The sequence below is a fragment of the Poeciliopsis prolifica genome, unplaced genomic scaffold (assembly GCF_027474105.1).
Source record: "Poeciliopsis prolifica strain line A6 unplaced genomic scaffold, Auburn_PproV2 SCAFFOLD013, whole genome shotgun sequence".
Taxonomy (NCBI): domain Eukaryota; kingdom Metazoa; phylum Chordata; class Actinopteri; order Cyprinodontiformes; family Poeciliidae; genus Poeciliopsis; species Poeciliopsis prolifica.
This window is the reverse complement of record NW_026562388.1, coordinates 289,559-308,820: the sequence shown is the minus strand read 5'-3', so window position 1 is coordinate 308,820 and position 19,262 is coordinate 289,559. Positions and strand designations below refer to the sequence as shown.

Here is a 19,262-nt window from a genome sequence, read left to right as displayed (position 1 = left end):
TGGGCTGGCAAAAAAAAATATAATATTGATATTTATTAAAAGCTGATAATAAACCAATAAATCAATTCCTTTTTTAAACATTTTATTGCTTGTAATGCAGTAACACAGTGTGCAAATAAACACTCGCTCATTTGTAGCACAGGATGCATCTGCAGCTAAAAAAATACTTTAACCTCAACATGTCAGATAGCAAAAGGTGCTTAACAGGAGATTTATTTTACAGTAATTTTGACTGGGTGAAGCTTAAAACTATGACATTTAGAAAGTTTTTAGGTTGCCATATTTACAGACAGGTTTTTTTTATGTTAAATGAAAAATTTATAAATTTTCTCGATAACTTTGGTTCAATTACTGCTCTGATTATATTGTTCCTTCAGCAAATTGCTTTCTGGTTGAGTCTGTATACTCCAGTTGACGATTAATCGATTACTAATTTAGTTTAATTTCAAGAATTGATTAATCACTAATTGATTAATTAGCTTGATTCACCGTTTCAGCCCTAATTGAAACGTAGTAAAGTATGAGACTTTTTTCTGATAAAATGAAGCTCAAGAGGTATGAATGCTTTTGAATGACACCCCATGTTGGGTCTCTCACCGCAGGAGGCAAAGCTGAGCGGCTGCTGGGGCTTCTGGTCGCCGCCCGGCTGCAGGCTGAGGGCCACCATCATCACGGAGCCCTGCGTGGTCCCCACCAGCAGACAGGGGCTGGCCAGGCTGTCCGACTTCCTGGGGAAACTCTCGCAGAAGTAAAAGGAGGAGATGGCCTCTCGAGATTCTCTGTCTATGCTGGTCACGCTTGAGCTACGCGAGCGGGTGAATGCGTTATCCTTCCCATCTAGCAGGTTTGCGGAAGAACAAAAAAAGAAAAACCAAGCAGAGATAAAAATTAGGAAATGATTTAAGTAAGACGCCAAGAGAAAGCTGGTTCACATGTTACCAAGCAAAAAGGAAACCAGGTCAGATGCTCTGTAAAAACACACCTCCCGACTCATTTATAAATTACCAGGCAGACAACATGAAGCAAACCCTTTGTTAAGGACAGACCAGGGGGCTTTTGGACATTGAGATGCTTTTCTTTTGTTCCAATTTGCTTTTGTTTGTTTAAAATCCAACAATCTCAATGTGAAAAGCTCCAGCCGAAGCACAAGTTTGATCATCTCCTTAAAAAAAAAAAAAGTTACTGAAGGGGATCTCCACAGAAAAACTGAGCAAGGTGGAAAGCTAATATGTCGCCCTTCACACGAGTTCTTCTCGAGGGAGAAACTGGAAACAGGAAAAGTGAGATTCTTGGTGCCACATGCGCTCAAGCAACACGAACTTCCTCGAAAAGAAACAGGACACGATCACCGTGAGAGGATTAGTGTCACGTGTTATCCATTTTCACAATGAAAAGCCCCCGTTTGTGGGGATTAGTACGAGTTATCCCACTCCGGCCGAAGTCCAAGCCGCGACCGGTCCACTCACATCGGTGCGGGTCTGACTTAGTTCTATGCACATTCAACTTCTGGATCATCCAGGTCGTCAGCTTGCCATTTTTCATATTACCAAATGGCCGTTTACACAACCGAGGGGAACACCGGCGGGAGGAATCCTCTGCGTCCGGGGCAGACACAGCAGCACTTTTAAATTCACACAAACACTCTGCAATGCTATCATATGTACATATATTACATCTTTAAAGTTAATATAAAACAAAAAATAATATTTCCTGTTAAAATAAGGGGAGGAAAAGAAGTTAAAACGGCAAAATTGATTAATTCATTTGTTGGCTTACCCTGATCTAGCTTTTGCTCACCAGACGAGCTAATTTTCCGCGACATCTTGGCTGGAAAAAAAAGAAGAGACAAATACCCCTAATTTTTAAAAAGAGAGACGTTTTGTGCACCTGCTTAGATAAATCACAGCGGTCAGGAATTAGAGGCGCTTGTCCCAACAGTTGCGGCATCAAACATTTAGGAAAACGATCACTTGGTACAAACTGTAGGACAACTGTTGAGGCTCGGTTCTCCAAGAGGCGCTCGTGGACCCTTCAGCTTTTTCACATTGCACGGCCGCAAAATTTCCTATTTCAAACTTCAAACTCATATAAAACCAACATAAAATGGTGCATAGTTGCAGGAAGAAAAAGGAGCTGGATGCATGGATCTAAAAAATCTGAAAAATGCGCCAACAATAGGTCAACTTTTTTCAGATTTACGATGTGCACAATGAAGTGCTGTCTACGTGACGGATGGATCTCTGCAGCTCCTCCAGAGTCACCATGCAGAGGCGGGTTTTAATGAGAGCAACTGAATCAAGCACCGAGAAATGTTCAAAGGCTGCAATCAGGCCTGTCAAACTAACTAATTTTGTTGGAAGATAAATCGTCCAAGAAGTTACTGCAATAAACGACAATATCATTGCTTTGAGATAATTTTCGAGTAATATAATAATCGTGGCATAATAATGTAAGAACACATCCTTGACGATCAATAAACTTTAAGTTCTAACTTAAGAACCGGAAGACATTTTAAATATACAAAATAAATAAAAATGTAAGAAAACACTTTATTTCAAAAGGGGTGCATAAGACTGACATGACACTGTGACAAACATAACACCTGTTACAAACATGGAGTCTTTATGAATGTTAGTAAATATTCGGTAAATATGCTTTTAATGCAAAGCTGATGCTTTTAATTAACTTTTCATGCAAGTTTTAAAGAAATATTGCATTAAAAGTGTCATTATTTACTGAATAATGCAAAGTTTACACTCTTAATGAACTTTTAACGCAACTTTTAGTGCATCTTTGAATTAAAAGTGTCATTATTTACCGAATGACACTTCATGACAACAGTCATAAACATTCATAAAGACTCCTTCATGTTCATAACAGACGTTATGTCATGCTTATGACATTAATTTATTGTGCGATTAATTGATTTACCACTTTTTGTGGCAGGCCTAGATGCAATCTCGTTTTTACAATCTTCTTCTTCTTCTTCTACGCATGTGGACTCAATTTGCTACCAGGTGACATCTGAAGGCGCATGGAGGCAAAAAGATGTTTGGATTTCTTTTGAAAATAACATTTGTGAAACCATTTCTTTCCTTCCTAAAACACAATTATGCACCGCATCAAGTTGATTTTTCATGAAGCTCAAACAAGTTTTTATACTAAATCTTATCCTAAACAGTGCATAGGGCTTATGCCAAATTGTCTTGATTATAACAAGATTCTGAATACAAACCAAAAACGTGTTTATATTCCAAAAAAAGAGAGAAAAAAAAGCATCTGATTTATTTTTTTTTTGCTACCAGGACTGTTGCCATTCCCAAACACGAATCCCCCAAAAGTTGCCTTAGCAGTCCACAACCACCCTCAGAACCGCCATCAGAATACAGACGAAGCAGAAAAACATCGCAGAGGAGCCGGCACTGTCAAACAAAGCAAGACGCAGTTGAGAAATAAGATAATTATAATTCTGTGAACATTGTTATGCACAGAGAGTAGGTGGGAAGGAAAAAAAAAAGAGATGAGCGGGTAGCCAAAAGATCACACTGAATCGAAACCCTGGAAAGGGAAATGCAGCGAGCATCGACGATCGAAGAGAACTCAAAATCCAAGTGGTTAGTGACACAAAATATTGAGGCAGATTTTCTACAGCTTTCTTTCGGGAACGGCAGGTAAAAAGCATCAGATATTACATCCCCAAGCAGTAATCCGTAGAGTGTGAAGAGAATTTGAATAGGAAATCTGAAAGAAAGGCTGAAACCTGAAAGGCATCCTGTCATGCAATCAATAAAAGCAACAAGATTATTTTTTTTATGAAAAAAAGAAAAAAAGCCACGTCTCTACTGAAAATCTGTCTTTCATTGGCACGTTACGCACAGACCAGCAGAGGGTCAAGGCACAGTTTGGTTAGAGCGCCGTCATTCATGGAGAGAGAAACGGTGAGTGAAGGAAGAATGCACGTGAAATATACAGTACCAAAGTCATTGGCAACCGTCTTGGAAAAGCGTCTGCTTTTTAACTTCACTGGAAATGAGGTTTTGGGGGGAGGGTTTGGGGTGGGGAAAGAGGACAAATCAGACGTCTTCAGCCATTTATGATTTGCTGGAGTTAAGAGGGCGCATGCACTGAAAGATACGGTACCCTTCTCTATGAAGTTCTGTTTTCGTTCATCGTCTGAATTGCAGGGTGAGGTAGATCCTGGGTGATAGATGGAAGCATTTGGGAAAAATGCTTCTTTGAAAAAAAAACACAAAACTTTTTGGTATGGTTTTAGGTAAGTGGTTTACCTGACGTGGGTGATTTGCATCGGTCCTCTGAGTTGTTAGACCCGTCGTTGGAGTCGCAAAATCCTGCAGAAGTATTGATTGGGAAGAAAAATAAAATTAGCCCAATTTATCCCTTCGAAATCCCCAAACAATCCTATGTCTGACGCAACTGATAGGAGGGGTCAACTATTAGAAAAGCTGAAGGGATGGCAACTATTACAATACACCAACTACGGACCAAATGCTAATAATTTAACCAGGTCGGTATTGTTTGTCTACTAACACTGAAAGCTAGGTTGAAAGATACACAACCTGATTTTGGTTAAATGACCTTTAAGCCTAAGAAAACTCATCCTCCGCAACATCTCATTCCACTGCTGAGAACTCAAATCATGAGTTTTGGAGATCTGAAGCGGCCGCTCTGAATCAAAACCAGGGAGTGTATCTTAATGAGGGAGAGGGAAAGCTTCCAAGAGCAAAACAATCGTGTGGGAAGGAGATGAAAAATAATAATAATAATAATTTTAAAAAATCTGACACAATGGGACTTACGGAAGTGAGAGGAGCGCAGTTTTTTCACAGACTGAGAATACAAGCTAGAAAGTCTGGACATGTGAGACGAAGCAGTTGGAATGTCTTTCTCAGAAATCACACAAAGAGACCAACAAAAACAGTGAAAATCATTGAGACAGAACAAAAAAATGAGTGAAAATTAGAAGTGTGAATGGAAAAAAATAGCACAGATTCTCTGAGGCCTGCTGCTGAATTAATCTCTGAATAGAATAAAAGGGATGCACTAGTATCAGATTGAGTTACAATAGTAAGTAGCTTTGTACTGTTATAACTGTAACTAGATAAATATTTTCAGACCCCAAATTTGAGATGCGATAGCTCTACTCACATATAGTCAGGTGTTTATGAAAACAACTATCACTGTCACATTGTTTAAAGAAACAATATTTGACACGCAGGATTGGTGTCAGAAAGGCTGCCATAACAAAAACCCTCCTTGGTGTGGAAGCTTTAACAGAGCAAAAACAAATCAATTTTTTTATATAAGAATGTGAGGAGCTATTTCAAACTCTTGCGCCATGCGTGAGAGTTTGATTTTCATCAGACAACATGAAGGCTGAATGGATTGCAGTCACTCTATTTGGCGAACAAGTTAGATTTGCAAATGTTAAGACTCTTGAAAATCTTAGAAATCTCCATTCTTAAGGGAACACGCACTCAAACTTATCCGATACTCCTCTATACTGCTGCGTTTAGATTTAGGTTTGTTTTTTATTACGAGAAAAAAAAAAAGATATATAATCTTGACTGTAGACAACAAGATTTTTAACAGGGACGTAAGTAAAGCGTATGTAATATTTTTATCACATAAAGAAATCAAAAGGTAATTTTGGTCATGATGCAACATGCACCCACTCTGCAGGTTTTGCACTGTCCTACTCAACAGATGAAGAACCTGTAAGTGATGCCCCCTGTTGAGGGAGAGAAGCTACTGCAGGGGGCCATGCTCATGGTGTGAAGTCAGGGAAGCTGCCAACTGTCAGCTCCGCCCATCCACCTCCACCTCTAGCCACCTGATCAAGTTCAGAGAAACACTCGGGCAGCTGCTCTGGCAGAGGTCGTGTTGCGGTACGTAGCGAGGCGCACAGAGCGGGAGAGAATCAAGACAGAGGTGGGAGCGCTCACTCACCTCCAGAAGGCTGGCGTGGTTTCCGCGGGGAGCGGGGCTGCCTCTGGCAGGGGTCCGACGGGCTGTAGAGCTCCGAGATGCCCAGGTTGAGCAGCAGGGTCTTCTGGACGTAGTCCACCACCGCCAGACCGTTGCTGTTCCCGAACACCACCCTGAGAGGCGGAGAGGGGTAGAGGACCGGGGGTCAGACGAGCCTCCAACCTTCGCCCATTTTGTCATCTCATCAACTTCAGTGGATTTTAAGGCATTTTAAGGTTTATTTATTTATAACACATCTCAGCGACAAGGCAATTCTGTGTTTTACATAAGAAAACCGTCACCAATTATAAAACAAGTAATAAACATTTTGTCAAACCCCATAATCCAAATCATTGGGCAAATACGCATCAAACATGCAGTTTAATGCTCCAATTACTTACAAATGCAACTCTGAACTACAACGTTTCCTTAGATAAATTGATGCAATACCACATTTCATAAGACAGAAACTTTTCACACCACTTTGAATAATTAACTGAACTTACTGTACTGTTTGATAAATACTGTAGTTAGTTTCTAAATGACTGAACTGCTCAGTGCTATGTCATATTAAAGATCTGCTGCAGTTGTATCAACCTTCCAGACTTCTCAGGTCTTCAGGCTGTGCTCTGCTCTGTTATTTTAATTCAGAACAAATTCCACACCCGAGCAGGACGTACACAGGAAGTGTGTGCAGAGACGTGATGCGTGAACACTTACAGGCCGAAGGAGGAGTTGACTGCCAGGCTGGTGATCGGCTGAGGCGGCTCCCCGCTCACCCACACCAGCTGGACCACCAGCTCCACCTGGTAGCCCGGAGACTGCTTCAGCGGGGCGCTCCGCACCCTGCATCAAACACATAGCGGGACGAGACAGCAGGCTGCACGTTACACCACCATGAATTATCCTTCCTCTTTTTCTCCCCCGCAGGGTTAGGCCACACTCACGACTAAATCTCCTCATTCCGCCTTTTACTGTCCAGGCATCTTTACTATTTCTAACATTTCTTTATAGACGGAATCATTTCCCCACTGACCTCCAGAGGGAATCATCTGATGACTGCATTGCGTTTTATGAGTTTGTGGACGCCCTTTTTTTTTTTAAGCAGCAAAGACATCGACCATCCAGTAAAAATAAGAATTTTTGATTAAAAAAAACAAAACAAAACTATGCGTACTGAAGGCATGGTATATTGTCTCTAGCTCCGTCGGAGGAATTGACGCCTGCAGTGAGCTGGTTTGGGGGCTCGGCCTCCTGAGGGCTGGAGGAAGCTGCAGAGGTTGGCAGGGTGGGGGTCTGCGCTCCCCCCGGATCCGGGGAGTCGACCTCGCTGAACTCGCACTGCATCCGAATCTCCAAAAGCTGAACGCGAGACAGAAGAGGAGATCTTGTGTCAAAAACATCCTTTCTTCCTTGCAGGATTACAAAGCATGACTTTCATAAACCGCAAGAAAATGTAAACACACAAATGAAAAGTAACTTCATGTATTAAGGATGTAAGTCATCGATCGACTAAAGGCCATTTTCTTGAAACCCTAATTTTCTCCTGCATGTATAAATTCTTCATGCTGAATTTGAAAAAAAATTTGAAAAAAATCTTTAGATTTTAACACTATTTTGTGTCGCCTCTGTTAAGTAGTGACTGAATAAACAGAAAATGTCTTTATCAAACTTAGACATATTTACAATACATAATAAAACAGGAACCTCCAAGGTTGCTAAGTAGAAAAATAAAATATTGAAAGGTTAAAATATGACAAACACTTAATCCCCCACGAACAGGGAGATGGTCATGCAGACGCACCGTCTGTCATTTCTACTGAAGGAATGTTAAAACTTCAACCATGTAGTTCATAACAGAACCTCAAAAATCAAAAATCCTTCATAGACGATAAACAATTGTTCATATTTCAAATCAGAACCACGTAAAGTCCATTTTGTATCCCACACCGGTCTCTATTTGGACTGTTTCTTTTTCTGGGATGGCCCCGCTGTCTTTGTTTCTGTATCAACTGGCTCCACGTAAGGATGACCAGCTGCTCCCTCTGCTGGATGGCGACCAAACTGGCGGACATCATCAGTTAATCGATGGGAACTAATTTTAATCTAACAAACAAATCAACAGTCGTAAGTTGATTAATTATTTGCATCCCAAGTGTCCATAAAATCTGAGCATCCTCAGTACAGAAGGCACTGCAAGCCAGAAATGGAAAGTAGTGATAAAGGTTTGGTTCTCATGCCTCTACCTGAACAACTTCAGTGGTGACTTCCTGTTTGCTGAACCTGTAAATGATGACGTGAGCAGAAACTCCAGCCACGCACAGCATCCTGCTCTCCGGACACCAGAACAAGGTCTGGATGGCAAACGGATCTTCGTCCACGATGTCGGAGCTCGGCTTCTCCTCCTTACCCCGGGCCCTCTCGAACATCTTGGCAGTCTTCAGCTTGTACAGCACCTGAAGCATTACTTTGAAAACGGAGAACGAGAGAGGAATACAGCTAATGACCAGAAAAAGAAACATGACGTCATTGATGCACTAGATTAAAAAATGAGTTTTGTTGTTTACAACCAGAACAAGGCCTCAATCTGACAATTTCTGGTGACTTTTTTTTATTACTCAATACATTTAAAAGCAAAAAATTGTTTTTTTGTGAAATCTAACATGCTTGTTCCTCTCAGATTCTGGAATATTTAAGTCTGAAATTGGGACCCTACTTTCCCACAAAATCTCCAGTTTCAAACCCCGATTCAAGTGGATTCTCAAAGATCTTGTTTCCTCTTATGTTATGTTGCAGTTAAATTTTGAAGGTGTGCCATTTACAAAAGAAAGAGTGTGTGGGGAGTGACAAACCTCCCAGGCATTATTTTTCACCGCACTGGTTGACAGTGAGTGAAGCCACAGCGTTTAGGTGGGACTTTTACTCCCACTCGTCTATCCACTGCAGAGTCTACTTTCTCCATTTCAGCTTTTGCAAACTCAAAACACGGTTTGTGGGCCAGACTTAAAGCTGGGTCTTTATAATTTGTTGGAACGGTGGGAAAGCTTTTACTGGTGATGTCTTAAAAGAGTGTGTGAATATTTTCACATCCTGCATTTTGGGTTAAAAATAAAAACTAAAATAAAGCAAAAACAGCATTACTTTGACAACAGACAAATACCTTTGATTTGACTAGCCATTTGTTCCAGCTATATTTGTGAACTGAAATCTAGTAACAGGTGTTCAGTTTTTTGTTTATGCTTGGACTGTGTGTGTATGACCAATCGAAAAAGAAACACTTACATGCAGAAGCATCCCAAAATTTGATTGAGCCATCGGCGTGCCTGTTTTTGAAGAGAACCAGAAAAAAAAATCGAAACTCTACATCAGTCGCAACTCCAGAAATGAAAGGCAAACACTAACAGATTGTTTCATTTGGTCAATAATTACAGACCCTGTGATGATAATCTCTGGGTAAGTCTGTGTGCCTTGGCCCCAGTTTCCACCACTAATGGGCCATTCCTGTAAAATGGAGAAAACTGATTAAATTATGATCGTTACCCATCTGACTCAGGCCAAATTATTTACTGTATCTGCCACAAGATTTCTGTCTCTTGCTGCCTTCCCGTTAGACATTGTGTCTTCGAAACCAAACGCTAGAACAGGAGAGACGATTTCAGGTCCGTTTAAGAAAGAGGAGTAAATCACCTTCTTGCTGTAGCCTTGTCGCTTTTGCCGACTGCCGACAGAGTAAAGTGCAGGAATGAGTTCAGAGGGGCAGTCTGCAAAATACTCGCAACACGTCACCGGTGACTCGTGGATGGAGAGAGGGTAGGGGCTCTCAAATATCGGATACCTGTCACGACAAACAAAAACTGTTGACGTGTGAAAATAACTTAAGGAAAATACTATACGTTTCAAGGTAGTTTAGGAGTTTGCATGGCGTGATCTAATGCTGCTTGGCTTTGTTGATAATTGAACTTTGTCAAAGATGCCAATAAGGTAATGATTTCTATATTTGATCCCTGCTCTTTTTATTTTAACACAACTGTAACTTAAAAGTAACATTAAATGAGAACAGATGAAAGAAAGTTAGAGATGCACCGATCAAAGTTTTCTGAAAGATGTTGAAATTCGCTGAATCATATTTTAAGTGTTAAATCTTCTATTTCTGATTTCTCTTAAAACTTTGACAACTAGTGTCACTGTGTGAGCAGTTGCTGTAAAACAGCAGCTTAGGAATATTTTAAAACCAAAGCAAAATGACAAAACACCTTCTAAACTGGCTTTAGAGTCTTAGCAATTAGAGGGTTAGCATTACTAAGACAATATGTTTTTTGTTTTAGAGAAAAGAATTAGAAATTTATCACAGAACACTGTCTCTGTAGTGATGTAGTTATTTTTCTTCTGGTAAAAACCTTGTTGAAGCAAAAGCTATTTGTTGAACTTATTCAACCAGTACACATAAGTCATTAGTTAAAGTCAAAAGTATTATAATGATACTCAAAACATGTCTTTTGTGTTCTTATATCGAACTCTGCAAAGAGAAATTATACACATTTCTAGAATGCAACTTCTGTTTTGTTTTTCTTTTTTTACATTTAAAGACGGTAAATTATTACCCAATTTGTCCAAGATCAATTACAACTAAATCCTTCTCGAGGAGGACCACCACAGCGTAAGGCTCCTGAAAGTCTGGCAAGAATGAGAGCAAAATATGAACATAAATGTTTGAAGTTCTGTGACTTTCAATAGAAATGAAGCAAGTCTGCTGTGGACAGCCTGCATGACTCACCGTTTGGATATGGAGTTTCGCAGAGTGTTAGGAAATCTACAATCGGATAGTCCATCTCCAGGACGGCAGTGCTCTTTCCGTGCATCACGGTCAAACAGGCTCTCCTCCCCACTGTGTCGTACGACAGCCCGCCGGACAGAACCATGAACGGGTCCCTGGTAACGCCAAAAACGCAAAGAACTTTACGGTTCGCTCAGTTACATAGGACTGTTGTAAATATTAAAAGGACCAGGTTGTGTCAGTGGTAAATGGGTGAAGAGGGACATAATTTACTGTTGCACCTTCTCCTGAGAGTGTCTGGCCCCCTTTTTCAGGAAAATCCTACTTTTTAATCATAACAACTAATTAATCCCTGTCCTCAAATACCTGAGGAAAAAAGTGAGATAAGAACTAGATCACGTTCTGTGAGGATGTTCAAGTTTTCTTTTGTTTTTGTTACTTTTCCTTGACATAGCAAAGCGTCAGTTTCCTCTTTATGGGGTTTTTGCATGCTTGTCCAACGTAAGCTTAATACTTTTAAAGACCTTTTTAAGACCATTATGAATGAAATTTAAGACCTGCAACATGATAGAAAACATAAGAAAATCACAAATAAATAAATTGCGTGGATTGAAAACAGAAATGAGCCAGTGGCTAAGATGAACATCATCCAGCCAACTGGAGATAAGTTCGCACATACCCATGATGAATGTAAAAAAAAAAAAAGAAAAAGAAAAGCTAACTGGCTAGCAAGCAAGGGTATATTACCATCTAGTTACCGGTAGCCACAACAACACTGAGTCACAAAACATTGTGCACAACTCAAAGTTTAGAAGTTCCCTTGAGAAAAAAGAAAAGGACATTGAATATACAAGATTAAAACATTAAATAATCACATTTAAGACCTATGATTAATGCATTTAAGACCAACGTTTTTTTTTTAAAGGAATTTAAGACATTTAATTTCAGACACATGGTTTTTAAGACAATTTAAGGCCTTAATTTCAGATTTGTAATTTTAAGGCATTTCAAGGCTTCAATTTCAGATGGATGAATTTAAGACTTTTTAGGAATTCTTTGACTTTCTGCTTTACTAAACCACTTCTCCAACACTACTACTGTAAAGCATGTGACAACTAATCATAAGGAAACACCACCCATTGCATAATCAAAACACAACCTCTGAGAGCACAAACGCCGACGATGGGGACCTTTCCAGCTTTCCATCTACAATAAGGATGCCGTCCTCAAAACTGATGTTTGGTTTTTGCAGAACAACAGGAAAGGTGCCTCTCAACACAGGATATGGATCCAAGCGCGAGCAGACACAGGAAGGGTGGGAGCTTTCTGCCATCACACTTACCCAGCTCTTGTAGTTTTGTACTCCACTTTTAGGATTGGCTTGCACGGCTCTGGCTTTTTTCCATCCTTAGGCTGCTTTCCTGTTAGAAGCCAGGAGGAGCAGTTTCAGAAATTTATAGAATCGACGCCTCGCTGCATGCGGTATGTGTGTATGCATGTGTGTGCGACAGCTCGTACCATGTGGCGTGATGATCTGTGCAGGCTTGGCCGGGGCGCGTATATTCCACGTGGTCAGAGTGCCATCGGAGTGGCTGCAGACAAACTGTTTCCCCTCGTGGTGCCAATCAACCGAGTGAATCGCCTGAGAGACAAAGAGACGCATCAATAGGATGTGTAACATTGTGTTCCACCAAACAGAAAGTCAGAATTAGGCTCTCTATAGGTGTTTGTGGCATTTTTATAAGTGGTGGTGAACATCTTCTTGCATACACTTCATTGCTCCCAGATTTTGATAACACTACATTCCAGACAAAAGTGGTTGTAGAGGAACACAAAAAGGCATAATATTTTTAAACAAATAAAATCAGAAAACTGACATTCAAAGTTGTTTATTTCAGTGATAAAAACTAGAAAATAGTGTCTTCATGATGATTTTCACTAATGTTCTCTAACATCTGGATTTAGATTGAAATTAAATTACTTAAAGAGGTAAACTCTTAGCTAATCAGGAAATTCGTTGAAGTATATTTTTACTTCGGGGCGTCAGAGTAAAGGAGGCTAAATACAAACTCATGGCACACTGGAAAAAACATGAAAGCTACCACAAACCTGAAAGTCTAGTATGTTTTCCCTTTTATGCCACTATTTCAGACTTCTTTGTGTTGCTTTATTACACAAAATATATTTAAAATATGTCGAGGTTTGTCGAAGTTATGAGGCAAAATATTGAAAAACCTCAAAGTGTGTTGATGTAAAAGCCTGTTGGCCATTATCAAAGGAAGTAATTAGTTTCTATGCCGTTTGCTCAATAATTTCCAATCTTGTTTTATTTTCTCGTTGGCCATTCCTCTGACAAGCTGCTCTTTCAGGTTTTGTGACTCAAACTATTTGGGAGCTGTTGTTCGAACGGAAACGAAACAAGTCCGAACACGCTTTGGGAGGCAAAGTCCCGGACCGAACCGGTTCGCTCACAAATACTGAGCGAAAGTGAAAGGAAATGCGTTACCTCATCATAATTGTAGCGGTAGTCAGCTTTCTTGGACTTCAAATCCCACAACACCACGACTCCGCACTCAAATCCAATCAGAAGCTGGAATAAGAAGAGATAAAGCTAAATTAAACTGGATCACATCCCTGATGTTACATCAGAGCTGAGGACATACTTTATGACATGAATAGTAATGAAGTATGGTATTATTTGTCTTGGAAAAAAGAACAGTTTTTGGAAAAATGTCCAAAAAAACCCAAAAGACAATTAAAGTGTTTTAATAAAAATGTTATGATTTACAACTGATTGTTCGGAGCGCTACAGCATTTATAGCAGGCTAAAAATGTCAATGTCAGATTATTTACAAAACGTACTTGTTGGATTCACTCCTTCTCCGTTCCGTTAGAGGGCGCTGTAGTGGCTTCGCGTCAGTTAAGGGAGAGAAGAAACTTACGGCAGAAAAAGTAACGGCACAGAGATCGCCGTTAGCCGCAGCTAACGGTATTATTGACTACAAACGGATATTTAATCGACGTTTATGAGTGTTGCCCAACGTGGTGAGTTTACATCAATGTTGTAAGCTGTCGGAGATTAGTTCTCGTTGTTACTAAATATTGATGTATTGTTTTATTTTTTATTTACAGTTTAACCGGCATGTCCGTGTAAAGCACGAGGCAATAAAACAAATAACAACAACAAAAAAAACGACTACCTTATGTTCTTTGTAACATAAAGTTAAACACGTCGGCATCATGTCTGAAACTAAAGAATCCGCGGGAGAAACAGACATTGCTGCGCTGAAAGGAAGAGAGGACAAGCTAAAGCAGCCGTAACTAAGATGATGACGTCAGCGAACGAAAAAATTAGAGAAAACAAGCCAGAAGAATTGAAGTCAGTGCTAGAGAGCCTCGACTTAGCCCTTGCACATCTTCAGGAGGTACATAAATGTTATCATTCTCGGCTCACTGATGACATCGACAGAGAAGAGTCTGATGCTTATGAGAGACTTATTAATGAACGTTCACGATGTGCGTCATGAAGCTCTAGCCTGGCTGCAAGAAAAAGAAGAAGATGGAGCTAGTGTGCATTCATATGTTGATGATGAGCTAGATGTTACTACACAAGCCATGTTCAGCGAGCCTCCAGCTGATATAAATATGAAGATTCCGCAGCAGCAGAACTAGAGAAAATCCAAGCCCTAAGAAAGAAAGAGAAGGAAAACTTTGAGCTGTTGCTTAGACGTAACAAAGAGGAATTTGAGTTGGAACTTCAGCGACTACATCACAAGCTGAGCTGGATGCACAGGTGCAACACAATCAGCAAAAGATGCAAGCCTTCACAGCAGATCTCCATTCTACGCCGAAAATTGGCAAAATTCCTACGACACAACAACCCTCGCCATTCCAGATGGCAGATGATTCGATTTCACAACTGCTAGAGTTCTCAAGGCAGCATTATCAAGCACAAGTTGACACTCTCAGGCTCCCACCAACTGATCTAATCAAGTTTGACGGTGAACCCCTTCAGTATTGGAAGTTCATGAGGCTTTTCACCACTATGGTGGACAAAGAGTCTATTTCTGCTGAAGAAAAGTTAACTCGTCTGCACCAGTACACAGAAGGGAAGGCTCGAGATGCTATAGTCACTGTCTGTACAATTCTGATCCCAACGCAGGTTTCAAAGAAGCACTAGACCGACTAAAATCAAGATTTGGAAATCCTCATTCCATTTCTCAAGCTTGGGTTGAAAAGGTTTTGAACTTTAAAGAGATAAGACAATCTGCAACTCAGAGATTTCGCAGACCTGCTGAGAGGCTGTAAAGACACGCTTGCTGCAATGAAATGTGAGGAAGAGCTCAGCGGCCGCCGCACATTATTTGAGATAATTAGCAAGCTACCATCAGATCTCAGGGCCAAGTGGCTAAATAAAAACTACGACATCACAAAGGAAGGACGTCTACCGAAACTTAATGACGTCGTGAACTTTGTGGAGACAGAAGCTGAAAAGAGATCTGATCCAGTCTTTGGTGGGCTAATTGGCTTCAAAGAAATATGAGAAACCAAACAACTTTACATCACCTACCAAAGTCTCAAAGAAACATCGTCAAAGCTACCCCACCACTGTCAAAGCCGCTGCAGTCTGTGAAAGTAAGTCTGCACGCACCAAACAGCCAGCTTATTTAAAATGTCTTAAATGCTCAGAACAGCATTTCTTAAACCAGTGCCCAGGCTTCCGATCACTAACGGTGCCAGAGCGCCTGGTGTTTGTTCAAGAAAAAAACCTGTGTCAAAACTGTTTCAAGATTGGGCACAGTGCTGAGATTTGCACGCGCAACTGGGTGTGCAACGTGCCTGGCTGTGGACAGAAACACAACAAATGGCTGCATCCTAACCACACTAACAGACAGGAGACAGCAGCAGGCCAGGACAGCACTGATGACACTAAAACTACCCAAAGAACGCAACCTAGCAGATCACCTAATGTCACATGTGGATTCGCTGGAGCTGCAAATGGTAAAGTTTGTTTACCTATAGTTCCTGTGGTCGTTAGGGGTAAAGCTACAAACATCAGTTCTGTTACATATGCATTACTCGATCCTGGCGCCAATACCAGTTTAGTGTCAGAAGAGCTGACCAAGAAGCTAAAGGTCAAAGGCAAGCCTGCAAGATTAGACCTTGACACGGTAGGAGGAAGCCAAGAAGGCATATTCACTCAAAGTGTGGATCTTGAGATTGACTCTCTGCATGATGGCAGCACCTACACACTTAATGGTGTGAGAACACTTAAGAAATTAAACATTGGACTTAGCTGTCTTGCGACACCAGACGAGGCAGCCAGATGGGATCACCTAGCAGATATCCCTATTCCCAGCATCAAGTCCAACGATGTGCACCTTGTCATTGGACAAGATGCTCCTCGTCTCCTTAGAGCTGAAGAGTACCGCGTAGGAGGTGATAATGACCCTTACGCTAGCAGAACAGTACTCGGCTGGGCCATCAATGGTCCCATTGATCACAAAGAAGTTAGGAAGGTTAAGACTTACTTCCTCAAGTCAGATCAAAATCTACAAACACAGGTGGAAAGGTTTTGGAAAATTGACGACCCTGCTCCAGAGAACAATCTGTCAATAAATGACCACAAGGTGATTAAACTGTGGGAAAACTCAGTTACCAAAGATGGCTCACATTATACCTTAGACATACCTTTTAAGAACAAAGCAGTGACACTGCCTAACAATATCAACTTAGCGACACGGAGACTACAACTACTGGAACGCAGATTAACAAAGGACCCAAACCTGAAAGACAAGTATGTTAAAGCAATGAAGTCAACTATTGATAAAGGATATGCAGAAGAAGTCCCAGCTTTGTCGCCTGATCACAATGAGGGCAAAGTTTGGTACCTCCCACATCACGCAGTGACTCATCCTCGCAAGCCTGAAAGGTGCGAGTTGTTTTTGACTGCGCAGCAAAGTATGACGGAGTATCTCTCAATGATGTCGTCCATCAGGGCCCAGATCTAACAAACAAATTAATAAACGTGTTGATCCGTTTTCCGACAAGGTCCAGTTGCTGTAATGGCAGACATTGAGGGCATGTTCAATCAGATACATGTAACTCCAGAACACAGAAATGTGCTAAGATTCCTCTGGTGGAAGGACCACAATCCTAATAATGAGGTAGTTACTTACCGGATGACATCCCACCTTTTTGGTGGAGTGTGGTCTCCAAGTGCAGCAAGTTTTGCATTAAAGAAGTGTGCATCAGATCACGCACATCTGTACGATGCAGATACCATCTCCACTGTAGAAAGAAACTTCTACGTAGATGATTGCCTGAAATCCTCAGACTCACCTCAACAGGCCATCCGTCTAGCGGCACAGCTGATCGACCTACTCATGCATGGTGGGTTTCGCCTGACAAAATGGACTAGCAATTCAACTGAGGTTCTACAGTCTATCCCGCCTGAGGAGCATGCAAATCAACTACCATTGTTGGACCTGGATGGAGATTTGTCTTTGGAGAGAGCTCTGGGAGTGTTTTGGGACATAGCAGATGACTGCATCACCTTCATCATCAAGGTCAGGAACAAACCCAACACAAAAAGAGGCATGCTAAGCACAATAAGCTCAGTTTATGATCCCCTGGGGTTAGTTGGCCCATTCATTTTACGGGGAAAGGCACTGTTCCAGGCGCTATGTCGCTTGAAGCTAAGTTGGGATGAAGCTATCCCAAATGACATTGCTGAGCAATGGGGCCGGTGGTTAGATGACCTACCAAAACTCTGCAGACTGCGGGTGCCCCGATGTCTCAGACCTGAAGGTTTCACTGCAGCTTCAGTCACCATGCAACTTCATCACTTCTGTGATGCTTCAGAGTTAGGTTATGGTGCTGTTAGCTACCTTAGGGTTGTAAGCAACGATAACATCTACTGTAATATCGTTCTCTCTAGGAATAGGTTGGCTCCTGTTAAACCAAGCACTATTCCAAGATTAGAACTGGCAGCCGCTGTAGTAGCAGTACAGCTTGATCAACAAATCCATCAAAGCTTTGAGCTACCCCTTCTAGATTCTGTCTTCTGGACAGACAGCACTATTGTCCTACATTACATCAGAAACGAAGAGAAACGGTACCAAACCTTTGTTGCAAATAGAGTTTCACAAATCCGTGAAGTCTCACAAGCCTCACAATGGAAACATGTTTGCACAGAACTAAACCCTGCAGATGATGTTTCAAGGGGACTGTCTGCTGAGGAACTTACAAACAGTGAGCGTTGGCTCAAAGGCCCTGCCTTCCTGTGGCAAGAAGAAGAATTATGGCCTTGCCAGCCTGATCTAGGAAGCTTACCTCCGGAAGCAGAGGTAAAGAAGTCAAGTCAGACATATGCAATGTCTTCTAAGCTCACCATTCAATCAGCAATTGACTGTTTCATTCAGAGGTATTCCTCCTGGTACAAACTCAAACGAGCTATTGTACTGATCCTACGAGCTAAGAATATCCTTCTGAAGAAGTATGAACTCAAGCTAAGTGATCCAATAACACCAAATGAAATGAAACTGGCAGAGATTTCCATCATTGAATACGCTCAGCGCACCCACTTGACTGGTCCAATGAAAGGAGAAAGCATCAAGAAGTTAGCTCCAGTACGACTCAGTGATGGATTACTCCGTGTCGGAGGAAGACTCACCAATGCTCCAATAACTGAAGCGGAAAAACACCCTGCAATTTTGCCTCAAAACCACCATATTACCAAACTTATCATTTGGCATTTTCACAAGCTCACAGGTCATTCTGGAGTTGAAAGGGTGCTTGCTGATATCAGACAATTCTTTTGGATTGTCAGAGGCCGCGCATCTGTGAAGCAAGTCCTAGCACAGTGTGTACCTTGCAAAAGACAAAAGGCTCCAATCAGTACTCAGTACATGGCTGATTTGCCCATTGATCGTGTGACTCCATGTAAGCCGCCTTTCGCTCACGTCGGAATTGATTACTTTGGACCCATCACCATCAAAAGAGGACGGAGTGAGGTGAAGAGATATGGATGTCTATTCACTTGCCTAACTACCAGAGCTGTCCACTTGGAGGTGGCACACAGCTTGGACACAGAATCATTTATCAACGCTCTTCAGCGATTCATGGCTCGCCGTGGGACACCCCAACTGATACGTTCGGACAATGGGACGAACTTTGTTGGTGCTCGTCATGAACTGCGGAAGGCTCTGGAAGGATGGAACCAGCAAAAGATCGAGGATCATCTACTCCAGCGAGAAACTCAATGGAAGTTTAATCCTCCCGCCGCCTCGCATATGGGGGGTGTATGGGAGAGACAAATCCGTTCTGTGCGCTCAATTCTCATGAGCGTTGCAGGACAACAGACTCTGGATGATGAAGGACTAATGACACTTTTCTGTATCATTGAAAACATTGTCAATGGGAGACCACTAACAAAGTTGTCAGATGACCCAAGAGATGGTCAACCTTTGACCCCAATGACTTGCTTCTGCTGAGATCAGAG

General features: G+C 41.5%; 1 protein-coding gene across 7 annotated transcripts in view; it reads right to left on the bottom strand.

Annotated features, from left to right (window-relative positions):
• Nucleotides 1–19,262, bottom strand: part of stxbp5b (syntaxin binding protein 5b (tomosyn)) — a 41,068-nt gene that overhangs the window by 7,458 nt on the left and 14,348 nt on the right. Inside the window, exons 7-25 of one of the 7 annotated variants that reach the window (XM_055038269.1) lie at nt 13,266–13,349; nt 12,278–12,401; nt 12,102–12,180; nt 10,760–10,914; nt 10,587–10,659; nt 9,673–9,820; nt 9,419–9,486; nt 9,268–9,308; nt 8,232–8,452; nt 7,163–7,347; nt 6,706–6,831; nt 5,968–6,119; nt 4,818–4,901; nt 4,287–4,349; nt 4,141–4,197; nt 3,976–4,023; nt 1,777–1,827; nt 1,467–1,595; nt 598–837 (exon numbers count right to left, since the gene is read on the bottom strand). In XM_055038269.1, coding sequence (XP_054894244.1) covers nt 598–837; nt 1,467–1,595; nt 1,777–1,827; nt 3,976–4,023; nt 4,141–4,197; nt 4,287–4,349; nt 4,818–4,901; nt 5,968–6,119; nt 6,706–6,831; nt 7,163–7,347; nt 8,232–8,452; nt 9,268–9,308; nt 9,419–9,486; nt 9,673–9,820; nt 10,587–10,659; nt 10,760–10,914; nt 12,102–12,180; nt 12,278–12,401; nt 13,266–13,349 — 2,128 coding nt within the window. The remainder of the gene's footprint in view (nt 1–597; nt 838–1,466; nt 1,596–1,776; nt 1,828–3,975; nt 4,024–4,140; nt 4,198–4,286; nt 4,350–4,817; nt 4,902–5,967; nt 6,120–6,705; nt 6,832–7,162; nt 7,348–8,231; nt 8,453–9,267; nt 9,309–9,418; nt 9,487–9,672; nt 9,821–10,586; nt 10,660–10,759; nt 10,915–12,101; nt 12,181–12,277; nt 12,402–13,265; nt 13,350–19,262) is intronic. The other 6 variants (XM_055038270.1, XM_055038272.1, XM_055038271.1 and 3 more) reach the window with 6 other exon arrangements.